Source organism: Myotis davidii, unplaced genomic scaffold (genome assembly GCF_000327345.1).
Source record: "Myotis davidii unplaced genomic scaffold, ASM32734v1 scaffold198, whole genome shotgun sequence".
Lineage (NCBI taxonomy): Eukaryota > Metazoa > Chordata > Mammalia > Chiroptera > Vespertilionidae > Myotis > Myotis davidii.
Genome location: NW_006291485.1, coordinates 1,748,396 through 1,773,520, shown reverse-complemented (window position 1 = coordinate 1,773,520; position 25,125 = coordinate 1,748,396). Strand labels below are relative to the sequence as shown.

The following is a 25,125-nucleotide window of genomic DNA, read 5'->3' as shown; positions in this document are numbered from 1 at the left end:
TTCCCTACATTACTGAGGGCCTTTGGTCACAAAAACACTCCCAGCAAAGAGGCTCAGAGGAGAACAGTGTGGGAATATGGGGAGCCAGGAGCATCAGCCACTCTGAAAACAATTATTGTAACTGCCACATCTAAGTGCTACTGTGTGCTTCTCTGTTCTGTCTCATGCAATGACAAGACCTAAACAAAAGCTGTCAGGGAAAGGGGCTTGCCCAGGGTCACTGAAGAGCATTTACAGCTTCCCGCTTCCTTCACAGAGGCCACCTTCTGGACCAAAGGGCAGAGTCACCCATACACTTCCCTCCACCTGCATTCGTTTTTATCCCAGAGCCTGGTGTCAGAAGTGGAGGAAGTCCTCCCCAGCTGGCTCCTCTGGGTTTCCTCCTGTTGCCTGGGGTAGGGTATTTGACCATCTGCAACATGTGGAGCCCAAGGGTTCCCACATCTGGGCAAGGGGGTGGGGAAACGTCACCTCTTCCTCAGAAACCGATAGTCAGTGGCTCTCCCAGGGCACCCCTGCCCTCAATCCCTATTCCTGCAGCCTCAGCAATAGGAGGATGATCTTGTACATGGGTTGGAGGGGGAGGGCATGGCCTGAGATCAACAACAGACGGGGTCCAGGGGGTGAGGAGAGGTGAATACTCCACACAGGGCAGGTGGCAGGGGCATCCTCCCACCTAGCCCTTGCCTTTTGGGGCCTTAGTTTCCTTTAACTATCAGCCTCCCTAGTGGCCTCTTCCCAGTGGGCCCCTCCCCAGTTCTCTATGACCTAAATTGCCCAACCACTGGTACCGAGATGTGGAAAGCCAGGCTTGCTCACATGGGCAGGTCCCTGGCTAAGCAGTCATAGTTGGGCACTGGGAACCTGGGGGACAAATTTCAGACCCTCATTGGCTGCCTGGCATGGGGATCTCCGGCTGGTGGGGACATGGGAGTTAAGTGGACTCCCAGCATCTGCACATAGAAGGTGCTCAAAACACCTGGCACTATCTGCACCCAGAACATGCTCCCGCCCCCACCAGCATCTCCGTGATTCATTCCAGGGGGTCTTCCTAGAAGAAGTGGCAGAGTGGGCGCGCCTGAACACTGAGAAAGAGGGAAGGAAGGCATTTAACCATTTACGAACGAGGCAGTCTCTGAGAGTGGCAGGGGTCATCCCAGGTTATTGAGGAGGAAAGAAAGTGGGAGGACTAGAATGGTAGTTACAGTCAGGGGTGGCTGGAGCCCCTTCTCCCTGGTTTCCTATCCAATCAGTCTCCAACCCCACCACAACTGTCAAACAATCCAACTCCAACTCAACTATTCAGGCACAGTAGGCCAGTGAGAGGAGAGGGCATGCCAAGAGGGGAAACAATGGGAGAGTAGGTGGGAATGACCCTTCCTCTTGGCAGGGAGTATTCCCTCTGAAAGAACAAGATCTCTACACTTGCTTTCAGGCTGGGGGTCATCTGGGAAGGAGGTGAAGAGACACTGAGGGCACTGGGGCCTATCTGCCCCCTCCTCCCCTCTCCTACCCCTGGGGCCTGCAGAGCAACTGGAAGAACCGGACTTTGGCCTGGCGGGCACCCAGAGCCCCAAGGGAGGGGGCAAAGGACGGCCTCCAGACACGCGGACCAGAGTGGGGGTGCTGCAGGGGCCCAGAAAAGTTGTGGCCCTGGCCCAAGGTGGCACGGCGAGGGCACGGGAGGGGCTGCGGGTTCACCCGAGGACCCCTCCCCAGCCAGGATCTCAGCCTCCCCACTAGACAGTGGGCTCTCCCCTCCATAAGGCCCGAACCCTGCAGCTGGGGCAGGCCGGATGGGGGCAGGCCAAGGCCCAGGTGCCCCAGAGCCTCAGTATGCAGGCCGGTGAAATGGGGCGACAGCCCCGAGCGCCCTCGGACGGCTCACCCGCTGCCAAGTACCGCTTGTCGACACCGGTCTTGGCTTCGAGTGCCCTTAGTGCCTCGGTGGCCAAGTTCCTCTGTTCCAGAAGACGCTCGAAGCGCTGGCGTAGGCCGTCCATGGCAACGGCGGGACCGGGGTTGGCAGCCGGAGCTCGATCTCAGAGCTACGCACCGGTCCCGCCGGGCACGAGCCGCCTTCTTCAGAAGAGAGTCGCACCGCTCTGCTCCCGGGCTGGTCTTTGCCTCCTGTTTGGTCCCCGCCTCCCGCCCGACGCACCGGCCAATGGGAGGGCAGGGCGGGCAAAGGAGGTGGGGCCTGCCCCGTCTCCCCCGCCTCATTGCCCTCTGGCGGGCAGTGGCCGCCGCAGGCGCGACCTGAAGGAAGAGGGCGGGGCGCAGAGGCCGAGGGCGCCGATTGGTCGAGGGGAAGCGGGACGTAGCTGATTGGAGGGGCGGGGTCTTGGCCGGGGATTATTGGCTGAGCGGTGGTGTAAGTGGAGCTGGGGGAGGAGAGAAGCGTGCTGTAGTAGACAGAGTTGGTGGGAGGGGCCTGAAAAAGACCAGAGTTGATTGGAGAAAGGGTAAGAGCTTCATTAGCAAGAACAGAGGAGGGGCGGGGCATAATATAAAGACTGCGGGAAGGAATCTGAGGGGCGGGTATGGGGCGGAGCTAAATTGAGAAGTGGCGCTCACTCTATAGAGCAATCCTGGTTGGACGGGAGAGGAGGGGCTGATTCTAGGGAGGGGTGTGTAGGAAGGGGTGCGGCTAAATAAAAGGGCGGGGTCTATCATAACAATAGTGAACTCCTCTGGGTCAGAAGAATGGGGTCAATATACAAATAGGGAGACTGAGGCTCCAGAGTGATTGGGCCTGCGTGTGTCCACCCTCCTATTTCTGTCGGGACCTCGCGCCTCCAAAGGGGAGACGCAAGGACCCCTGGGAATTGAAGCCTTTCAAGGGTTGCTATGGTGCCGGGGGCGGGGCGGGCGTTTGGGCCAACGCGGCGGTTTGGTCAGGGGGAGGGGCTTTTGGAGGCCTGGCCCTGCCCCCGCCCCCGCCGCCATGCGGCCCACCCGGACTGATCTCTGGCTGCGCCTGGCCTTGCCCCTGGGCTTGGCCCTCGTTTGCCCCGCGTCTGTGGGGTTGGTCTCGGCCCGGGCCCCCATCTATGTCAGCAGCTGGGCCGTGCGGGTGTCTGAGGGTTCCCGGGAGGCCGAGCGCCTGGCACGCAGATTCGGTTTCGTCAACCTGGGGCTGGTGGGTGGGACCCGGATGGACAGGAGCGGGCGGGACTGGACAACCCAAGACACTAGGCCCCGACAGATGGGAAGGTGTCTCTCGGGTCCCCTAGATATCAAGAACTCCCAACCAACCCCTGCTTCAGATTCGAGGACCCCCAGAGGGCACATGAAGCTCGCACCAGGGCATCTGGTTGGGGGAGGATGCAAACGGGACATCCTGCAGGGCATCAGGGAAGCCGGGTCCTAGCGATCAGCTGCTCCCGCACATTCCCAGATCTTCCCTGATGGACAGTACTTCCACCTGCGGCACAGGGGTGTGGTCCAGCAGTCCCTGACCCCGCACTGGGGCCACCGCCTGCGCCTGAAGAAAGACCCCAAGGTGAGCCTGGCCTTGAGGCTGCCCCCTCAGGGTCTTAGACACGTCCTGTTATTCTTGTGATTGTTATGAATGGCTGTGATCTTTGGCAACTCACCTGCTCTCTCTGAGTCTTGGTTTTCACCTGATCCTTCAGTCCACACAGTGGGGACCCAGACAGGAAAGATCTGTGGAGAGCAACAGATCATGTGTGTGCGTGATGCACATTCCAGGGCCTGGCACACTATCAACATTTCTTATCAACCACCCCCCTTACCTCCTCTATTTTGACCTGAATGATTAAGATTCCCAGGTACTCTACAAGCTGAGGATTTGAGGCTGAGTCTGGCAAGTACTTGGGAGCCACAAAGGGGTATGAACTGGGCTGGGGAGCTGATCCATAAGGAGACAAGAGGCCCAACTGTTCAAAACCTGCCTGGAGCATTGGCGACAGATGTGGTTTGCGAGAGGGAAGCCAGGGCTTGCCGATGGATCAGATGCATGCGACAGTTCCCAAGACTGGAACAGAGCAAATGAGGAGATGATGGCCCTGATTGCTGAAATGGGAGTAGAGGGACATGAGCTGGTTTTGGGGGAAAGGGGTGGGGAGATCAACAAGGAAGGAAGAAGAGCAAAGATCTGAGAATGAGCAGCCCAGTCAGGCAGAACAACATGTGCCAAAGCCCTGAGTGAGGCAGCCATTGAGACAGCATCAAAGGAAGGCAGGGCCTTGTGGGCCCTGAGTGTGTGGTAGGAAGCCCTGGAAGAGTTTCAACAAAGAGTAAGGCTGCTATGTGTTGAGAATGAATTATAGAAGAAGAGTGGAGGTCTCAGCTAGAGGACCAGGAGGTGGTAGAGAGCAGTGGCCACTGCAGGAGGAGATGGGCAGGTCTTGGGCAGGGGGTTCTAGAACAGGGATGGGGGAACGGGCAGAGTTGGGACCCCAGGACTCCATGCCACCTCAGGCAGTAACCAATTATCTGTGGCCCTGAGGATGGGTGCTCCAAGCGTCTCGGCACCCTCTGAGGGCAGAGCCCCAGACACATGGGGACCCAGACGAGCAGCCCCAGAAAGCACAAGGTCCCAGGCCTCGTCCCACACCACAAGCAGTAGACAACCCAGACACACATTCCACTACAAGCACAGTCTCAAGGACAGTTGCCCCTTGTTGGACCCTGGGACGGGGCCTATGCAGACCCTGGGCACAGGCTTGGGCCCTTGGACCAAGAGCTGGCAGAAAGGGCTCAGAGGGGCAGGCCTTCGTTTGTGGAGCATGGCCCTCTACAGTGCAGGATAGCCCAGCCGGTGTGGCTTAGGGGTGAGCATCAACCTGTGAACCAGGAGGTCACAGTTCAATTCCCGGTCATCGGTCCCTAGCGGGGGTCCTTGCAGGAGGTAGTTGATCAATGATTCTCTCTCATCATGGATGTTTCTATCTTTCTCCTCCTCCCCTTTCCTTTCTGAAATCAATAAAAAGATATTTTTAAAATAATAAAGTGCAGGATAGCTGGGAGGAGGGCAGGCTAGGCTTGTTGGTCCAGCCCCCTCCCTTGCTGCATGTCCCTCTCAGGTGCAGTGGTTTGAGCAGCAGACTCTGCAGTGGCGTGTGAAGCGCTCCTTAGTGGCACCCACAGACCCCTGGTTCTCCAAGCAGTGGTACATGGTGAGCGGGCTGGGCCAGGTGGTCGGGCCAGGCCAGGCCAGAGCCCTACTAACTCTAGCCCCCACCTGGCGTAGAACAACAAGATGCAGCCGGATCTAAACATCCTGAAAGTCTGGAACCAGGGGCTGTCAGGCCAGGGCATCGTGGTCTCTGTCCTGGACGATGGCATTGAGAAGGACCACCCAGACCTCTGGGCCAACTATGTGAGCCTGAGTTGAACTGGGGCGGGGGCTGTCCCTCCTCCCCCGGTCCCATGGCCTGCTCCAACCCCCTCACATCCCCACCTCACGCTTAGGATCCCCTGGCCAGCTATGACTTCAACGACTATGACCCAGACCCCCAACCACGGTACACTCCCAGTGATGAGAACCGGTGAGCCTGGGGGTCTGGGGGTGGCCCTTGTGCCCTGTGAGGGCCAGGTGAGCTGTGACAGGCACTCCTCTCTGCCCTGACATCAGGCACGGGACCCGCTGTGCTGGGGAAGTAGCAGCCATAGCTAACAACAGGTTCTGTGGTACAGGCGTCGCCTACAACGCCCGAATTGGAGGTACTCCAATGCGCCAAGGATAGGGGTTGGATGAGGTGGCACTGGGTGGCTGATAACACCACGGAGATTTGGCAGATCAACCAGGGGAGGAAACTTCTTGGTGCCCTCGCCTTAGTTGCTTAGACTCAGCGTGTGGAGAGCTGAGCCTGCACAGATGCCTCCACCCCCAGGAGCAGAGAGAGGGGCTGGCTAGGGTGTTTGGAGCTGGCCTGGATGGGTGAGGGTTCCGGCAGGGCTGTCTGCAGAGGACCGACAGCTGCCTGTGCAGGCGTGCGCATGCTGGATGGCACCATTACTGATGTCATTGAGGCCCAGTCGCTGAGCCTGCAGCCGCAGCACATCCACATCTACAGTGCCAGCTGGGGCCCCGAGGACGATGGCCGAACGGTGGACGGTCCAGGCATCCTCACCCGAGAAGCTTTCAGGCGTGGCGTCACCAAAGTGAGCAGGATCTAGGGTTTTGGAGGGCCTGTGCCTGCAATGAAAGGCTGACACCCCCATCCCCTGTCCTGTCCCCATCTGCAGGGCCGAGGTGGGCTAGGCACACTCTTCATCTGGGCATCTGGCAATGGCGGCCTGCACTATGACAACTGCAACTGTGACGGCTACACCAACAGCATTCACACTCTCTCTGTGGGCAGCACCACCCAGCAGGGTCATGTGCCTTGGTACAGCGAAGCCTGTGCCTCCACTCTCACCACCACCTACAGCAGTGGCCTTGTCACCGACCCCCAAATTGTGAGTGGACCCCTTCACCATGCTCACTCTGGCCCAGCCTGGTCCCCCCACCTTCCCTCTTGTTTCCCCACCTTCCCTCCAGTCCCCATGTCTTCCCTCCTATCCCCCTAACTTCCCTCCAGCCCCCTCTACCCCAGTCCCTGCCTTCCCACCTATCCCCCTCAATCCCTCACCTTCTCTCCTGTTCCCCAACCTTCCCTCCTGGGTCCCCATCCTCCCTCCTGTCCCCCCACATTCTTTCCTTTCCCTCCTGTTCCCTTATCTTTCTCTCAGGGATTGCTCCTGCAGTGCTGGAACATAGAGGTGGGTCCCAGGCCCCATCCCACTGTTGCCCCTTCACACACCCTGGCCTGTGCTTCTGGGGTGTGGACCTGGGCAGTGCTCAGGCCCCTTGTCTGGTGTAATGCTCTGCAGTGCCTTCTTGAGTCCCTGGTTCCATGTGACCAAGGGCTGGGTTTTCGTGTGCACCGGGCTCCCGCATCCCCATCTCTGCCCCCAGGTCACCACGGACCTGTACCACCAGTGCACCGACAAGCATACAGGCACCTCGGCCTCTGCCCCACTGGCTGCAGGCATAATCGCTCTGGCGCTGGAGGCCAAGTAGGTGACAGTGGGGACCCTACTACCACCCTGGCCCCCCAGTTGTGGCCCCAGCTTACTCCCTCACCTCCCCCAGCCCGTTCTTGACATGGAGGGACATGCAGCACTTGGTGGTTCGTGCATCCAGGCAGGCACACCTTCAGGCTGAGGACTGGAGGACCAATGGCGTGGGGCGTCAAGGTACTGCATGGCCCGGTGGGGGTGGGGACACCATGCCCACAGAGTGAGTGACGGCCCCCCTCCACACAGTGAGCCACCACTATGGCTATGGGTTGCTGGATGCTGGGCTGCTGGTAGACTTGGCTCGCACATGGCTGCCCACACAGCCCCAGAAGAAATGTACCATTCGAGTCCTCCACAAACCCACGTGAGCACTCTCCTCGGTCCCAGCCACTGTGCATGACCTGCCACCTCCCCATTCCTCCGACAACACCGTCACATCCCCAGTCCTCTCCCACACCTGTCATTAACACCCAGGCAGACACTTGGGAGGCAGGCCCTGAGGCCTCAGTAAATCCTGGAGGTGGGCCCCATTATCTGAGCCCAGACCCTGCCTGCTGGCCGCCCATCCCCCCCAGCAGGCCAGCAGGAGGGGCCCTGATGCCCCATGCCACCCATAGCCCCATCCTGGCGCTGATGCACATGAGAAAGAAAGTGTCGGCCTGTGCTGGCCGTGCCAACTACATCCGCTCACTGGAGCATGTGCAGGTGCAGCTGTCACTGTCCTACAGCCGCCGGGGGGACCTGGAGATCTCGCTCACCAGCCCCATGGGCACCCGCTCCACACTTGTGGCCATCAGGTCAGGGTCGGGGGTCCTACCCTATGGGTCCACACAGGGAGGGACAAGTGCACTTTGGAGTCAGGCGTGGCCTGCGCAGGGGTGACCAGTCCTGTGAGGGCCACTTCCGCAGGCAGCACTTGGCATTGCAGTCAGACATGTGCTGTGGCTCAGTGGCCCCTTCATGACTATAGTCATCCACTCTTTTACCCCACCCCCACCTGTCTGTCCCAGACCATTCGACGTCAGCGGCCGAGGCTATAACAAGTGGATCTTTATGTCCACCCACTTCTGGGATGAGGACCCGCAGGGCTTGTGGACCCTGGGCCTGGAGAACAAGGGCTACTATTTCAACACGGGTGAGAGGCAGGCACAGGCTGGAAACTGAGGCCTGCCTGAATTACCTCACTGCAGTGGGGCTCCCAGTGATCTTGCATAGTAGAAATAGGCATTCAGTTATCATCCCACAATGGCTACTCAGGGCCGGGGCACCATCTGAGTCTGCAGCTTCAGGGTGGGGTGGGGATAACTGGGGAGTGGGGTCCAAAATGGCAGGATTAGACCACCGATAGTTTCTTCCCCTTATCCCTGTGCTCACCATGACCCCTGCCCAGGGACGCTGTACCGCTACACACTGCTGCTTTATGGGACAGCTGAGGATATGACAGTGCGGCCTCCAGGCCCCCAGGTGACCAGCAGCGCGTGTGTGCAGCGGGACACAGAGGGGCTGTGCCAGGGTGAGTGCCCAGTGAGGCATGGCCCTGCTGGCAGTGTGCGTGTGCGGCCCAGGAAGGGTAGGTGGACCAGGGCTGTATACCTCAACCTCACCTCCATGTTCATATGCCCCATGCAGAATGCCACAGTCCTGCCTACATCCTGGGCCACCTCTGCCTCTCCCACTACCCATCGCAGTACTTCAATTACACCCAGAAGGCAATGACTGCTGGGTCTGGGTGCCCAGTCACAGTCATACCCACCCTGCATGTGTGCCTCAGCTGCCACTTCTGCTACACCTGCTATGGCAGCTCCTTGCTCAACTGCATCGCCTGCTGCCCACCATACATACTGGATGAGCACGGGGGCTCTTGCTCAGGGCCTGTCGCCCACAAAGGCCACCCCCAGCCCACTGGAACAACCCACCACTGCCACAGAGGCCACAGCCCGGCTGATCGTGGCCTTTGGGAACCCCCTCCTCTGTAGCATCCTCTCCGTGGGCTGCCTGCTCCCCTGTGTAGCCCCCCACCCAGTGCTGGAAGCCACTCTCATCACCAACTGCTGGCTGGACATCCCTCCTTGGCTTAGGTCTCTGGTGGGGACTACTGCCCTGCTCCCTTGTTCCAGATCAGTGTGTGTGTGTATGTTTGGGATGACGGTGGGTGGGATTAGGCAGAGGCCAAGCCACAATGGTGACCAACATCCCTTCTCTGCCCCAGAATCTGGGGGGAGGGGGAGGGAGAGCCAGTGACGCTATCCAGAGTCTCAGGGACCATGTCTGACCTCAGAGTTTGCAATAAAGGCTTAATAGGAGGTGCCAAGTCTCTGGTATCCTTTGGGGCACACCCAGGCCCCCCAACCCCCAGCCATGGTTGGGTGTCCCCTGTGCCCTCTTTGAAGATCACCTTCCCTGGCCATCAGCCCCTGGGGGACCCAGCAACCACAGAGCAAAGAGAGTCAGTCTGGTCCCAGAGACCCCAGCTGTGGGGGTGGGAATGGGTGGGGTTTCTAGCGATACCCACATGCTTTGAGTGCCAAGCTTCTAGGAACCAGCCCACATTCCCCCTTCCCTCTGGTTGACACAACTAGCAGAAGAGGGTCTACGAGCTTCCAGTAATTATACTCCATTTCCTGAAGGTCATCGGGAAGCTGAGGGAATTATGGGCTGGAGGTACATTGCTCTCATCCCCCTACGGCCTCGACTTCCCCATTTGTAAAGGGGGTCTCCCACCTCTCTGGAACAGAAAGAGGATCTTCAGGTGTGGGGGTGAGAAAAGGGGTACCGAGTGAGCTATTAAATGCCCCTCCTCATACACACCAATGGGGTGGGGACACGTTTGTCCCAATTTTCAGAGCGGGGAGGGGCTTCCATGAGGAAGTGAAAAGGGGGCCTATGCTCTCGACTATGGGGCTTCACTCAGGCTCAAGGGGCAGGTCTCACCTGTTGTAGGAGCCCATTGGCCACAGAAACGACCCCCTTTTGTGGCACTGGGAACCTGGGAATTTGTTCTGCTACTGGGCTCAGATGCCCAACTGTAGACCTTGAAGGGGAAGAAGGCTCTGTTGAGGGCTTTGCAGCTGGGCAGTGAGAGGCTGATGCTTCAGCACTTGAGACCAGACACTGTCGTAGACCTCTGAGCTAAATTTGTCTGGAGGAGGAGGCATGGGTGCCCAGATGGGCCCACCAGAAGTGGGTGGCCAGCAAGGGAGGAGAGAGCCTCATCTCCCTCCCTCATCCTCTCTAGCTGCCGTCCTAGTCATGCCCACACACCCAGAATCTTACTGCACTCAGTCCCTCTCTCTGGATTGAGAACTGAAGGTAAGCCCAGCCCTGGCAAGGCTAGTCTGTGTGTCCAGGGGCACCTGGCTTCTCTCTCAGAGCCTCTCTAGCCTCACCTGTGCCACAGCACCAAGAGTACCCCTCTCACCAAATGCAAGGATCACAAGAGGCAGTTTTCCTGCCTGGCACACAGTAAGCACCCAAAATGCACCAACTTGGGGCAGCCATTGGGCAGTTCTACAGACATTAAATACAGTTACCAAGTAAGCCAGCAATTCTGCTTGCAGGTACATAGCCAGGAAAACTGAAGTCCACACACACACCTGTGTAAGCGTGTTCGGCAAGGTTTTATATTTTTCTGAGGCAATTGTTGCTGGCCGAAACTGGTGGCAGTCGGGGCTTTCCAGGGTCAGGTGAAACCTTCGGTCTGTCCTGCGGTTTGGTCATTGTCCGGGAGCCGATGGTCCAGCAGGGATTTTCCACAGGGGTGGGGTGGTTTTCAGACGTCAGTGTGGACAGGTCAGCTTCTCACCGGCCCAAGAGAGGGAGGGGGTCCTTTCGCCCCCCGGGCAGGGTGCCAGCGAATACCAGACATTCACAACGGCCAATAGATGGAAACAACCCAAGTGTCCATCAGCAGATGAACAGATAAACACATGGTCTCTTCACACCCTGGAACATTACTCAACCCTGAAAATGAGTGAAACAGAGACACTCACTACAATGTGGGTGGACTTTGGAACCATGATGCTCAACAGTAAGAGAAGCCAGACACCCAAGGCCACATAGACTGTGATTCCATTTATGTGAAATATCCAGAACAGGCAAATCCACAGAGACAGGAAATGGGTTAGTGGAGGGTAGAGGGGAGTGACTGCTAATAGGCTTCGGTTTGGGGTGATGCAAATGTTCTAGAATTAGACTGTGGTAATGGTTGCACAAATATATATATATATTCGCAAACCACAGAATTGTATACTTTAAACAAGTGGACTTTATGGTGTGTAATTTACATTCAATAAAGCTGTTTAAAAAATTCAAATATCGCCCTAACTGGTTTGGCTCAGTGGATGGAGCTTCGGCCTGCGGACTGAAGGGTCCTGGGTTTGATTCCGGTCAAGGGCATGTACCTTGGTTGTGGGCACATCCCCAGTGGGGTGTGCAGGAGGCAGCTGATCGATGTTTCTCTCTCATTGATCTTTCTAACTCTCTATACCTGTCCCTTCCTCTCTGTAAAAAATTAAAATATATTTTTAAAAAAATTCAAAAATCGCCCTATGCTCTGAGCCTGTCTATTCTAGCGGGTCCAGCACCACCCAGAGAGGAGGGGATTTTAGAGATCAGAGTGGAGACCTGGACCCAGATCCAGCAGGCGAGTTGCTGGCGTATGTCCTGCGTCCCTGGCCACCTCGCTGGTAATTGGCATAGCTAGCATTCACTGAAGGCCTCTGTGCGCAGGGCCTCCTTGTGTGGATAGGAACTTTGTTCTCAGGACAGCCACGTGGGTTGGGGATGTGTCCCCCTTTTGCAGAAAACTGGGCCTCGGACGCTTTGTTATGCAAGGAGAGAAGCCTGGATTGGACCCCACACCCACCCCTTGAGTTTCCAGTCCGGAGAGGTTGAGGTCGCTTGTTCTCTGATTTTGGTCGAGCTACAGCTCCTTTCGGATCACACCAAGTCGCTCGCGGGCGCGGCCTCTTTAAGAGGGGGCGTGACCTCATGAAGAGCGGGGGAGCCGGAGGAGGAGGAGACCGGAAGTTCGCCTCAGGACTTGGAGGGCGGGGCCACACTCCGACCGGAAGCAGAACTTTTGTTCTGAGCCGCTCTCAGCTCCGGTGCGTGCCCAGGTGAGGAGAGATAGGCACTGTTTCAGTAGGGAAACTGAGGCAGAGGTGGAGCTAGACACTGAAGGGGAGGGGCGATCCAGGAGGGGCGGGGCCGGACGAGTGTGTAGGTAGGTACTCGCCGGACCGTTGGAACAGACTAGGGGCAAAGGCGGCGAGGTGGACGCTCCGTTCTCTCGCCTGCAGGAATGGGCTCGAAGGCCAAGAAGCGCGTGGTGCTGCCCACTCGCCCGGCGCCCCCCACGACGGAGCAGATCCTGGAGGACGTGCGGGGTGCGCCCGCCGAGGACCCAGTCTTCACTGCCCTGACCCCGGAAGGTAGGGGGAGCCCAGATGCGCGGTGGGTGGGAGAGTGGGTGTAGGTAGGAGGTCCGTTGAAACCGTGGAATTTATTTTTATTTTTTAAAAAATATATTTCTATTGATTTCAGAGAGGAAGGGAGAGGGAGAGAGAAAGAAACATCAATGATGAGAGAGAACCACCGATCGGCTGCCTCCTGCACACCCCCAACTGGGGATCGAACCGGCAACCCGGGCATGTGCCCTTGACCGAATCGAACCCAAGACTCTTCAGTCCGCAGGCCAACGCTCTATCCATTGAGCCACACCGGCTCGGGCGAAACCGTGGGTTTTAGAGCAGAGACTGTGGCATGATCCTTACCCTCTGGAGCCCTCTCTTCTCATTGTAAAGTGGGGCGCGTCTTCAGAAGGGCGTCCCAGGCCTGGGTCCGCAGCCAAATCCTGCCCACCGCCTGTTCTGGTAAGGCCAAGAAGCTAAGATTGGCGCTTACGCTTTTTAAGAGACTATTTTGTGATAAGTGTAAATGGTACGAAGTTCAGATTTGTGTCGGTAAAGTTGTGTTGGTGCACAGCCATGCCTGTTTGTGGATGAATGAACCTGGCTGCTTTCAGGACATAATGGCAGAGTTGAGTAGTCAGGACAGACTGACTGGCTCTGCAAAGCCAAAACTATGTATTTGTGGGAAAAGTTGCTCAGTCCCTTGTGGAGAACATGGTAACAGGTCAGTGACTAATGGCTTTGGCCTACAGTTGTTGGGTGAATTGTGTACTGGTCCATGAAGTTTGCCTATTCATTCAACAAACCTTCATTAAAAACCTATTATGGCCCTGGCCAGTGTATGTCAGTGGTTAGAGCTTCAGCCCGTGCACCAAAGGGTCTTGGGTTCGATTCCCAGTTAAGGCCACGTACCTTGGTTGCAGGTTCAATCCCCAGCCCCAGTCGGGGCGCGTGTGGGAGGAAACCAATCGATGTGTCTCTCTCACATCAATGTTTCTCTCTCTCTCCCCTGTCTCCCCCTCACCTCCCTTCCACTCTCTCTAAAAAATCCTCGGACCAGCCGGGTGTGGCTCAGAGGTTGAGCGTTGACCCAGGAACCAAGAGGTCACCAGTTTGATTCCCAGTCAGGGCACATGCCCAGGTTGCGGGCTCGATCCCCAGGGTGAGGCCTGCAGGAGGGAGCCTATCAATGATTGTCTCTCATCATTGATGTTTCTGTCTCTCTTTTCCTCTCCCTTCCTCTCTCTCAAATCAATAAAATATTTTTTTAAAAAAAGCTCATCGATGTTTCTAACTCTCTATCTCTCTCCCTTCCTCTCTGTAAAAAATCAATAAAATATATATTTTTAAAAAAAGAAAAGAAAGGAGCTAAATTTATTTTAAACAAATATCCTCAGATGAGGCCGAAACCGGTTTGGCTCAGTGGATGGAGCGTCGGCCTGCGGACTGGAAGGTCCCAGGTTCGATTCCGGTCGGGGGCATGTGCCTGGGTTGTGGGCACATCCCCAGTGGGAGATGTGCAGGAGGCGGCTGGTCGATGTTTCTCTCTCATCGATGTTTCTAACTCTATCTCTCTCCCTTTCTCTCTGTGGAAAATCAATAAAATATATTTTAAAAAAAAATATCCTCAGATGAGGATTAACAAAAAAACAACAACAAAAAAGCCAAAATAAAACAAACAAAAATAAGAACTCACGTGCCAGGTTCTGTTCTAAGCATTGGGCTGAGCAGGTGAACAAAAGAGATGACAGTACCTTCCCTCAGGCCATTAGGACCAAGATAGTACACACGGGTCTTATGGGCAATATGAAGTGAGAAACGCTATAGGAACCATTTTTAAAAATTAAATAATAGTAAACAAATTTCAGTTCTTTGTTCCATGTAGCCACATTTCAAGTGCCCAAGAGGCATTTGTGGCTGCTGCTATATTGGGCAGCTCAGATGGAGGACTTTTCCATCACCAGGAATGTTCTGTTGAATGGGCAGTCCTAGGAAAATAAGCCAGATTTATCTCCAGTCTGGGTCATCTGAGGTTTCTTGAGCCCAACTTAAGAATTATTGGCATAAAAGGGGACATCTGTAATATTTTCAACAATAAAGATTTTTAAAAAAAAGAATCATGGACAGGTCCGCCAGCATTTGTAGAGTGGGGAAACTGAGGCACAAGCAGTGCTGGGGCCACTCAGTGGAGAGGTGCTTCCCCTGCAGGACCGTGTTTTTATTAGGACCACACTTAATCTTTACGTGCACTGTCTGGCATTTCCACCTTATTTCTTTTTTTTTTTTTTTTTAATATATTTTATTGATTTTTTACAGAGAGGAAGGGAGAGAGATAGAGAGTTAGAAACATCGATGAGAGAAACATCGATCAGCCGCCTCCTGCACATCTCCCACTGGGGATGTGCCTGCAACCCAGGTACATGCCCTCGACCAGAATCGAACCCGGGACCCTTCAGTCCGCAGGCCGACGCTCTATCCACTGAGCCAAACCGGTTTCGGCTCCACCTTATTTCTAAAGCAGGTGGGGAAAAGTGATTAATACCAGAGTTTGTAGGGTCTGTGCTAGACATTTGGCCTGCAGGGGTGTGACAGCAGACAGCCACCAAGCATGGCAGGCGGCATTGTTTCATTCAAACGGGCCCAGGCAGAGCAGAGAGGACCTGGATATGTCTCTGGGTGACGCTGAAGCTGTGCTTTGTCTGCTCCCTCAACCTCTCTTCACCCCACCTCCTTCAGCTGGGCACACTGTTAGGAAGTGGGGTCACCTGGAGACTTGTGTCCACACCCTCCTGTCGTTATGGCCTTCTGATTGTAAGTGTCAGATTTTGCAAGGTTACAGGGCCGTGGGATAGTTTTTGGGGGAGCAGGAGGTTGCATCTGAGGCTTTAAGAACAGGAATGAGGGCTAGCTTGCTCAGCGGTTCCATTGCGGGGTCAGTGCCTTTTACAGGAATGGTACCCACCCCCAGGCAGGGTCTCTTCCATGAGCAGAAGGGGTGGTAAATTTGCCAGAAGGGGTGGTAAATTGAAGCTTCTCTCAGCCCCCTCGCTGAGCAGGGGTCTGTGTTCTGTCCCCAGACTCCCCAGGCTCCTCCCGGAGGGCTGAGAATCCTGAGGCCCAGCGGGAGCAGCTCTACCAGCAGAGCCGGGCCTATGTGGCCACCAACCAGCGGCTGAGACAAGCAGGTGATGAGCTAAGACGAAGGTGTGAGGACCTTCGGCAAGCTGGCCAGGAGCTGGAGCAGGACGTCGTCCAGGTGAAGCAGGTGGCACTGTCAGGGGCCTCAACCACCTTCTCAGGCTGAACTGACCCTTGGGCTCGCCTGAGCATGCAGTCCCTGGATAGTGCACCCCATGGCCTCCTGTCACATCGACATGGGCCCGTGGGTCCCAGAAGCAGATTCTGGGCTCTCTATTTCATGGCTAAGCCTGCCTTGGTATCCAGAGACCCCAGGGGACAGAGCCTGCCCGGTGTGTGGTTGCAGCAGGAACAGTGGAGAGTGAGGGGCACACCTGCCTCAGCCGGGCACAGGCCCGTTACCGAGGGTCAGGACAGGCTTTGTGGATGCCACTCACCCGCAGGCTTCTCTTCTGGGGCCTGATTGCCGTCAGCCTGGACTTGGTTTGGGGCTTCAGGACCCATCCTCCCTTCCCTTCCTTTGGTAACCCTGCTTCACTGATCACCCATTAAACTGAGCCTGTCTCGCCGAAACCGGTTTGGCTCAGTGGATAGAGCGTCAGCCTGCGGACTGAGGGGTCCCAGGTTCGATTCCGGTCAGGGGCATGTGCCTTGGTTGTGTGCACATCCCCAGTGGGGAGTGTGCAGGAGGCAGCTGGTCGATGTTTCTCTCTCATCGATGTTTCTAACTCTCTATCTTTCTCCTTTCCTCTCTGTAAAAACTCAATAAAATATAGTAAAAAAAAAAAAAAAATTTAAACTGAGCCTGTCTCTATATGAACTGTGGGGCCCCCAGAGGTTCCAGAAAACAATGGGGGTTCTGTCCTTTCTCACTTTGGTAGCTGTGGCCATGTGAGGAGAGATTGCCCAGTAGGGCCCAGCTCTGAGATGGGGCCTCCAGTGGCACTGAGCACCTCAATCTAAGGCATGGGCCCTAGGGTAGCACTTGTGCGACCGGTTCATGGTTGGGATGTAGGACCAACCTGTTGGCTGTGGAATCCATCAGATGGGATGTTGGCTCCCAAGATAGGACAGGCTGGTCACTTATTACTTGCCTGGAGTCCTCATCCGGCCGCCTCCGTCCTGGCAGACCAAGCTGTCATGGGTGTCCCCAATAAGTCCCTCAGATGAAATCCCCACTGCCACCAGCCTTCTGGACAGTACCTCTGTGGGCCATTCTTTTCCAGGTTTCCCCATGAGCTGAGGGAAGCATGGACAAACAAGGCAAGTTCTTGACACGGGTGACCCAGCATCTTTCTTCTGGAAGAAGGGGTGCCGGCTTAAACTTGAAAGATCCATGAAACCCTTGGGGTCACAGGCATTCAGAACATGCTAGCATGGCTCCAGCTAGGGCAGTGGACACTGAGGCTACACTGTCCAGCACCCCTTGGCCTACCTGCTAATGTCTCAAGGTGTCCTGCTGCCCTGGGCTGAGAGGTCACCCCTCCCTGCATGTCCCTGGCCTTCAGGTTGGGTCACCTGAGTCTGAGTCTAGGGGCTCCAGAGCCCTCCCTCATGCCAGGATCACGGTGAGACACTCCAGCTACCTTCTCTGCATCCGCCTGTCCTGAGTGCTCTTCTTGCACAAATCCCACAGCCTGATCTGCCTCTAGCACATGGACCCAGGGCGGGCAGTCTGGATGGAAAACCCACAAAGTACTCCAGCCCCACCCACCCAGTCCTCACCCACTTGAAAATAGCTGCGGAGAGCAAGATTCAACAGCTCCATTTATTAAAGGTGCACATAAGATGCCTGGTTCTGTGCCTTCCTTCCACCAGACGATGGCTTTAGGTTGACTGGGGTGGGAGAGGGGAAACTGGGCTATATGTATTTACACATCTTGTAACACTGCAGGGACCCGGGGCATAGACTGAAGGGGCACAGAGATAGATGGACCAAAACAGCTAGGCTCTGGCTGGGACGCTATGGCCACTGGCCAGGTGACAGACTGGGGCAGAGGGAGTGAGGTAATGCTGCACCTGCAGGCATGTTGTCCCTAATTCAACATCCAGCTGGTGGTGGTTGCTCAAGGTCTTGGGCTGAGGGTGCTCTGGAGGCAAACAGGGTCCCCTCAGCATTGTCAGGTGGCTGAGCAGCCCTGAGGGGATCAAGGCTTCATGGGAGATATCCTCCAGCTCAGGAATAGAATCAATTGTCCAGTGACCACCACTCTTCTCAGGGCCCAGGGCTGCCACTGTCCTGCCCTGCGCAGTTGTGAGGTGTGGCTGTGCCTCTATCACGGGAACAGAGAAGGCAAATGTGGCTGCTGGACATAGATGGGGCATGACTCCTGGTGTGCTGGCTGAGGTGAAAGCTGCCCCCTCTGAAGACAAGGGGCAGGTGGAGGGGGCAGCCAGGGAGGTCTGGGCCTCTCATCAAGTCACAGCAGCCACTCTGGCTCTAGAGGTAGCTCTGGGAGTTCTCCTCATGGCCCATGTGGGAAAACAGACAGAATGTTGAGAGCACCGCCCAGGGTCTCACAGTGCATGGGTGCTTCCACCCCAGTACCCATCACTTCAGATTCCCGATGGCTGGGCAAGCTGTGTGTGAGTCTGCATGGCCTCTCCTCCCACCAGGCCATTTTGGGAGGTAGCTGGCCCGTGGTGAGTGTGAGAGCAGACGTCTCACAGCCCCTGCTTAAAAAGAGTTGAGATCACCCAGTTCTGCCACTTCAGGTCAAGGATGGGGACAAGGAGTCCTGGTTTCTGAGATGCATCTGAAATATCCCCCCTTCCCCCAGTGTGTCCTAAGGGGTCAGCTATGGGCTCATGCAACATACTGCCCAGCCCTCATTGCCATGGTCCTCTGTGTGCCAGCTCATCCTAGAAGTTTGGTCATAAAAGGAGTACTTGGTGCATCCTTTCCTGCATCATGCCTGTGGCCTTCTGAGGCAGAGCCCTGGCAATTGTCCTGGCGGACAGGGTGTTCCAGGGCTTATAATGCAACATGACACCGATGCGTTAGCAGAAGTAACACGGTGTCTGTGGAAGTTGTATCAGTGCGGCCCCCAAGAGCCCCACTGGGGGAACTGAGGATGGTCCAGTAAACACTTCTGCTCTTGGGTCAGCTCTTTCCATGGACAGGGGATAGGGAGGGACAGTGGTGCCATGAGCAGGGACAGGAGCTCCTGCACCTCCACCCAACCTCCCAGAGAAGGGACCTAAAATCTAGTCACCATGCTGCCAGTCTCCGCAAACAGCATCTGCTCCCAGCCCCTCTGGGGCGGCTCTCATCTGCACTGTGGCAGATCTGTGAGCCCGAGAGCAGCTACTTCTCAAAGCCAAGCTTTCCCAGGAAAGAGGCCATTGGCTGTATCTGCAGGAAGCTGAGCAGGGACCTCAGCAGCTACCCCCGCATATGTATACACTGGCAGGGGCCACAGAGGCCCACCAGGCTCCTTGTGCCCCTTGATCTCTGCCTCACTGACACCAACACTGAGCACCCCAGCAGCCATGGCCTCTACAAATCTAGCTGGTCTGGCCGCAGTACTGGGACTCTAGGCCCTCCACCTCCTCCTAGGCTAGGCGTCAGCCCCACCCAGTCCCTGCAGCTGTGCCGTCCTGTAGATCCTGGGCTTTGTGTGTCACCAAGGTGAACCATATTTGGCTGACTCTCATCCTCCTTTCCACTGTACCTCACCTGCCAGTTGTTCCTGACTCCCTCCACCTACCTCCCTAGTCCGCCTTTTCCTCCTTTGGTCAAAACCAGCACCCACCCCAGCCAGGAGGGGGGTCATGGGGTGGCCCCGCATCACCCAGCTATCTGCCTTTGCCCTTCTCTCCTTGCTCCTTCCAGGCTGTTCTGACAGTGTCCCCCCCTGTCCATTAGCCCCTGGCTTGGCACCTAAAATGGAGGGGCCTGTCTCTGTCAGGCTCAGCTATACCTCTCCCTCAGTTCAGCAGTCATCATTAAAAATTACCCAGCTGCCCCGGTAATAATGAGCTTTGTCCTCTGATGGATGCCTCGGGCCTGTGCTGGATGGCACCACCCTCTGAAGCCTTGTCCCTCACTCAGGTGGATGCTGTAATCTCCCGTGGTTCCACAGAGATGAGTGTCCTGCTGAGGCTTAAGCGCAGTTGGGCTGGGGGTCAGGAGGGTGGTCTCTGCATGTGGGCAAGGCTGGGACTTGAGGTCCAGTGTGCAACCCAATTCCTTCTCTAGTCCCCACAGCACAGAAGCAAGCATGAGATGTGAGGCCGACATGGGCCAGGGTGGGGCTCTGAGGGCAGTTCCCGGGACCACCCTCAGGACAACCAGATAGCTCTTGGCCAGAGAGGATGTTCCAGAAAACCAGTCCAGGCAACTATTCTAGGAGTTCAGTGGGCGCGGGGGCTTTCTCCACAGCTGAGTCAGTGGTGGTGGCCACTACCATGGGGCTGGGCACATAGTTGAAGGGGGGCACGCGGGCTGAGCGACTGGGGGAGCCATGCCGGCTGGCAGCAAAGCCTCCCACAGCCACTCCTAGGCCCTCATGGATGAAGGGGGCTGAGGTGGGTGCCTTGGCAGGACCAGGCTTATCCACGTCGCTGCCGAGAAGGGATGTAGGTCCGCTGTCCAGGGCCTGGGGAGGGCCCCTGCTCTCCAAGCTTGGGGATGTGCTGGAGTTGGTCTTGGTGGCCGCGAAATCCTCTGTCTGGACCACTGCATCGCTGGTCTTGCGCTGCAGGGGACTGCCTGGGCACTCTGATGAGGTGTCCATGAGCGGCAGGGCGGTAGAGGGCAATGTGCTCCGCAGGATATGTGGCACATCCTCATCCCGGATGCGACGCCAAGTGGTGCACAGTGAGGCCACCCTGGGTAGGGGCCGGGCCTCTCCATCGCTGCTGCGGCGGGCAGGGTCAGATGCGGGACTAGGGGCAGCACCCTCTGGCTTTTGGGCCATGCTGATATGGGGCAGAGAGGCATAGCGCTTGACTGCCTCGGGCTGGGTGGCCTGCTTGCGGATGGGCAGACGGGATGGGCTCTCTGAGCTAGTGCGCCTTGGTGGCCGCTCACCAGGGCCTGGCCGAGCTGTGGGGGGCTGCTGGGGAATCAGGGCCTGCGGGGAGGATGCCCGCAGTTCCTTGCAGCGGGAGGAGCAGAGGAAGACGGTGGGCAGCGTAGGCCCGCTGCGGCGGGGTGAGCCGCCCTGGGAGGTGGAGGGGGTGGCTTTGGCCGTGGACAGTTCCAGACGACGTCGGTGCAGTAGGCCTGGTGATTCCTTGATAAAGGTCAGCTGCCGCTGGAAACCCAAGCGGTTGGAGGACTCGCTGCCACTGGACTGGGCTGAGGCCATGCGCACCAGGCCCAGGCGGCCTCCTCGGGCACTTGGGCACCCCTTGGATCCCACCCGACCCCTGGAGCCTGGCTCTGGGGCTGCCCTGGCCAGCGATGGTGGCACCCGCTTGGTGGGCTTCTGCATGAAGGGGATCCGCACAGGTGACTTCTGTGTCTTGTGCTGCTTGGCTAGCAGGACCCGCGTGGGTGTCTTGGACACCAGTGAGGCCCCAGGGCTGGGCAGGGGCCCCGAAACATGGGCAGCTGGGAGTGACCTCCTGGGCAGGGGCTGAGAGGCAGGGGAGGTCTGGGAGGAGCTGGATGAGGGGGTCTTAGTGAGGCGGGCCGGGGGCGTGGCACTCCTCTGGAGGGGGCTCAGGGCTGCAAGCTCTGAGATCTTGCCAGGCCTGTGCAGGCTTCGAGACCGCTGCTGCCCAGGGCCCAGGGCTTTGGTGGGAGCTGCTGGCTGTGTGGGGCTCAGGGGTCCCATCTTCCTTGGTGTGGTGCGGGGGCCAGGGGTGCCTTTGGGCTGAGATCGGGTGGCTGGGCTGGGCATGTAGATCACTGTTCTTCCTCGAAGCATGGCTGGCATCCCAGGTGTGGTCTTCTGAGCACCGCGCAGCTTCTCTGAGCCAGTGGGCAAGCAGGGGCTGCTATGGCGCTGGGCCAGGGTCACATCCCGTTTCTCTGGCCGGGTGGCACTGCTCACCTGCCCCTTTGCTCGTGTCGGCCGCCCTTTTCTGTGCAGAGAGGGCTGTAGGGTGGAGCCCACTGACAACCCTGAACCAAAGGACAAGATAGAGTCAGACTCAGATGAGGCCTCCTGAGTGGCTGCTGCCGCGGCCTGGTGCAGCCAGGTAACGATGGAGTTGGCGCCCTCCTGGATGGCACGCCACTCGACACTGTCCAGATCTGAGGCATGGTCTGACCCTGCTGCCTCCTCGCCATGCTCCGACGGCCCCTCTGATTGCTTGTCCAGCCGGGAATCTCGGGGCTTGCGACGTCTTGGATCTGACACCTGTGGGCAGCGCCTGGGCATGGCTGAGCCAATGCAGCGCCTTAGCATCTCCGCCTTGGCCCGAGAACTGGGATAGCCATCATGCCCACTGCCAGGGCCCCGGTCCTTGGTGACCACTGGCTCATGGGCTCGGATCTTGCCAGCCTCAGGCTCCGGCTCACTGAGGGAGCTGGTGGAGGAGCTTAGGGAGTAGCATGGTGGTGTCTCATCAGCAATGAGGCTGGGCTGGGCCCGGGTGGACATGGTGGCCTTGGGCACAGCCTGTGCCTTCTTCCTGCCAGCCAGGCCCTCCCTCTTCACTGTCTGGGAAGTAGCAGATGCCCACCGGGAGGGTGTCGCCCCCGCCGCTGTGGACAGCTCCTCATCCGAGTCGTTGCTGTAAAAGCAGTACACAGCCTCCTCAGTAGGCGTTGTGAGGCATAGGGACTGCAATGCCCCCTCCCCATGAGCTCGGCCCAATGGGGGGCTATTCCTGTCTGCACAAGCTCTTGGGGGCTTTCGGAGGGGCAGCTCCAGCCCAGCCCGGCTCTTGACCAGCCCTCGGGCTGGCTCCGTTCTGCGGCCTGCACCCCCAACCCTGTGCCGGTGCCCAGTGGTCTGCTTGGCAGGAGCCTCTAGGCCTGCTGGCTTCTGCCTGTCCCCACACCCACCAGGTGGGTCCCTGGGAGGTCCCTGCAGTGTCTCATCGCTGAGTGAGGCCACACTGATATTGAACTGTGTGCCCTCTGTCAAGTCAGTGCATGAGTTGTCCTCCCGGGCCGGGGCGGGCACCAGCATGTAGACGGGCATGGGAAGTGCACAGCGTCCAGGCACTAGTGCTGAGGCCACCTTGCGGAGTCGGGTGGGCACAGCTGTACCCAGGCAATCCCGCAGAAGCTCCAGATCCTGGTTGGTGGCAGGTGGTCCTTCAAGGCAACCACTGGCCTCATCTCGACAGCAGTGCCCAGCAAAGTGCTGGCTAGGGCCACCACCCCCGCCAAGTTCGGGGCAGGCTGGGGGCAGCAGCCGCAATTCAACATCCTTCTGCACGTAGTGCTCATGCAGGGCCAATGCACTGAGGCTGGAGGCACACGAGAAGTTTTCATCTGGCTTCTCCACAGTGAAGCGCACACTGCCAGCGTCTAGCTCAGAGGGCAGCCAGCGGCGCTCTCGGCAGTCGGCGATGTCCAAGAAGCGCTTTACATAGCTTTCCCACTGCAGGCTGAAATGGGTGGTTTCATGCTCACCAGGAGGTGGGGGGGCCAGTGGTGGTGTCTTGCTGCGGCTCGGTGGCATAGTCTGCCCAGGGCTGTCAGGCAGCTCGCTGGGGCTGACTGTGCCACTGCCCAGCCCACTGCAGGGGTCACTGGGGATGGAGCTGGCAATGGATGGGCTCTCAAAGCTGCCCAGTGAGCTCACTGAGCTGCAGCGGCTCAGCACCAGTGGTGTCTCTTGCACACAGTTCTCGGAGGAGCTAGACGGTGTGGTGTCCTCCACCCCCAGGCTCCGGCCCCGAGGGGGCACAGGGATGGCCATGGGCAGGGAGGCAGCCCCCGGCCCATGCCAGGCCCCATCCAGCTCTGCCTCGCTGGGATCAGCCTCCTCCAGCCCCTCCAGGGACGAGTCACTGTCATCCAGGTCCCCTACCTCGCTGGGTCCCGGGTGGCCAGCCGAGGACAGTGAGGACAGGGAGCTACAATGGGACAGGCAGAGCGGGGCCGTCTCTGCCGCCAGCTTCTCAGGAACCTTGTTCAGACCCTCCGCAGGTAGCCAGGCCTGTTTCCGGGTCCCAGGGACCGGGAGCCCCACACGAGCCCTGGCAGTGTCCTTGAGCAGTGGCACATGCTGATAGGTCGGTGACAGCTTGATGGTGCGCACACAGGCGTCGGTGGCTGCAGCTTCCCGGGCTGCTGGCTTAGCCTGGCCACCCAGCAGGTTGAGATCAAGTTGGCTGGGCCGTGTCTGGCCACCAGAGGGCCCCTCTCGGTGCTTGGCCAATGAGGTCAGTGGGCAGGGCCTTATGTGGTCACGGGGACAGTGCCCATCACTGGTGCTGCCACTGTTAAGGCTGTCATTGGAGAGGCTGGCATGGGCTACCTTGAGCCGCAACAGTGGGTGAGCTCGGCCACTGGCCTCCCGCTGCCCACCCTTAGGCCTCCGGCAAGGAGAGCAGGACTGGGCTCGGCCCTCCCGCAGTGCCTCCTGCCCGGGGTCCCCAGAGCTGAGGCTGAAGCTGTCATCGGATGATGTGTGCAGGGCTGAGATGTCCTCCACCAGCCGGTCGATCCGAGCCACTGCCAGTGCCAGCTTGGCCTTGGCCCTGGCTGCCAAGGCTGCCTCCCCACCGGCCTCCTTCTCTGGGCCACTGCGATGGGCAGGTGGGGCCCGGGCCAGTGCCTGGCCTTGCAGTAAGTTGCTGCCCACAAAGAGGGACAGCACAGGACTGGCAGGCTCGGTGGTGGCGGCCACAGCAGCCAGGGAGGGCACATCATCATCGTCGAAGCAGCCCGAGTCTGAGGCATAATCCTGGGCCAGCCCATCCAGGTGCCGCAAAGGTGGCAGCGGCTTCTTAGCGGCAGCCTCGGCCTCGGCCTCAGGCAGGTCCTGCTTCTCCAGGTGGTCAAGCGTCTGGGCCAGGTGCCGTGCATCCAGCTCGGCTTCCAGGGCCCGCTGCTTGCGCACATACAGGCTGGGCACACAGGCACTGGGGGAGATGGCAGTGGCCGCTGCCTGGTACTTGGCAGGTCGGTGAGCCAGCAGGTTGCGCAGGGCAGCGGCACTGCCCATGGCAATCATTTTGTGTTTGGAGTGCACCAGGTTGCGCAGCATGGCCACGGCGCCCAGGTCCCACAGCAGCTCCTGGTCTCGCGGGCTGCGGGCGGACAAGTTCCAGAGAGTGCCGCAGGCGTTGCTCACGATGGTCAGGCTGTGTGATGTCAGGTGCTGCAGCAGAGTCTGCAGGCAGTTGTGGTCCCGCAACACCTGCCTGCAGCACAGAGGAGTATGTCAGGCAGGGCCATCCCTCGTCTTACCAGGAGCAGGGTGGCCAAATCAGGCAAATAAAAATATAAGGTCAGAACCGAAGATGGCGGCATAGGTTAACACCAGAGATTGCTGCCTGGAACAACTAAGTCAAATTAAGCTTGATCCAGGGAAAGGACAACGTCCAGAGCCACAGGAGGGCTGGCTGAGTGGAAATTCTACAACTAGGAGTAAAGAGAATATCATATCCAGACTCAGAGGAGGCTGAA

General features: G+C 57.9%; 4 protein-coding genes across 11 annotated transcripts in view; 2 read left to right on the top strand and 2 right to left on the bottom strand.

The window, feature by feature from the left end:
- The window catches only part of REEP6 (receptor accessory protein 6), a 6,007-nt gene extending 3,758 nt beyond the window's left edge, over positions 1-2,249 (bottom strand). For 4 of the 6 annotated variants that reach the window (XM_015564642.1, XM_015564643.1, XM_006764817.2 and 1 more), the window contains exon 1: positions 1,889-2,249. In XM_015564642.1, the coding sequence (XP_015420128.1) occupies positions 1,889-2,223 (335 nt within the window). In that variant the 5' untranslated portion in view covers positions 2,224-2,249. The remainder of the gene's footprint in view (positions 1-1,888) is intronic. The other 2 variants (XM_006764816.2, XM_015564645.1) reach the window with 1 other exon arrangement.
- Positions 2,250-2,947: 698 nt separating this feature from the next.
- PCSK4 (proprotein convertase subtilisin/kexin type 4) lies at positions 2,948-9,440 on the top strand. The gene is made up of 15 exons (XM_006764813.2): positions 2,948-3,142; positions 3,401-3,505; positions 5,052-5,144; positions 5,219-5,347; positions 5,440-5,516; positions 5,603-5,691; positions 5,960-6,132; positions 6,217-6,429; positions 6,929-7,029; positions 7,106-7,209; positions 7,279-7,396; positions 7,650-7,829; positions 8,043-8,167; positions 8,423-8,545; positions 8,662-9,440. Exons 1-15 carry the CDS (start codon positions 2,948-2,950, stop codon positions 9,006-9,008), a joined length of 2,172 nt encoding a protein of 723 aa, XP_006764876.1. The 3' UTR covers positions 9,009-9,440.
- Positions 9,441-12,079: 2,639 nt separating this feature from the next.
- On the top strand, positions 12,080-16,147 carry LOC102768533 (chromosome unknown open reading frame, human C19orf25). Of its 3 annotated transcripts, none has more exons than XM_006764811.2 (3): positions 12,080-12,149; positions 12,333-12,464; positions 15,521-16,147. In XM_006764811.2, the coding sequence occupies exons 2-3, from the start codon at positions 12,335-12,337 to the stop codon at positions 15,745-15,747; spliced, it is 357 nt and encodes a 118-aa protein (XP_006764874.1). In that variant the 5' UTR covers positions 12,080-12,149; positions 12,333-12,334; the 3' UTR covers positions 15,748-16,147. The 3 variants fall into 3 exon arrangements, with proteins under 3 accessions (XP_006764874.1, XP_006764875.1, XP_015420127.1); XM_006764812.2 differs by having other exon boundaries at positions 12,082-12,137; XM_015564641.1 differs by having other exon boundaries at positions 12,088-12,159.
- Positions 16,148-17,335: 1,188 nt separating this feature from the next.
- The window catches only part of APC2 (adenomatosis polyposis coli 2), a 28,302-nt gene continuing 20,512 nt past the window's right edge, over positions 17,336-25,125 (bottom strand). Inside the window, exon 15 of the mRNA XM_006764810.2 lies at positions 17,336-24,860. Within this exon, the coding sequence (XP_006764873.1) occupies positions 19,925-24,860 (4,936 nt within the window). The 3' untranslated portion in view covers positions 17,336-19,924. The remainder of the gene's footprint in view (positions 24,861-25,125) is intronic.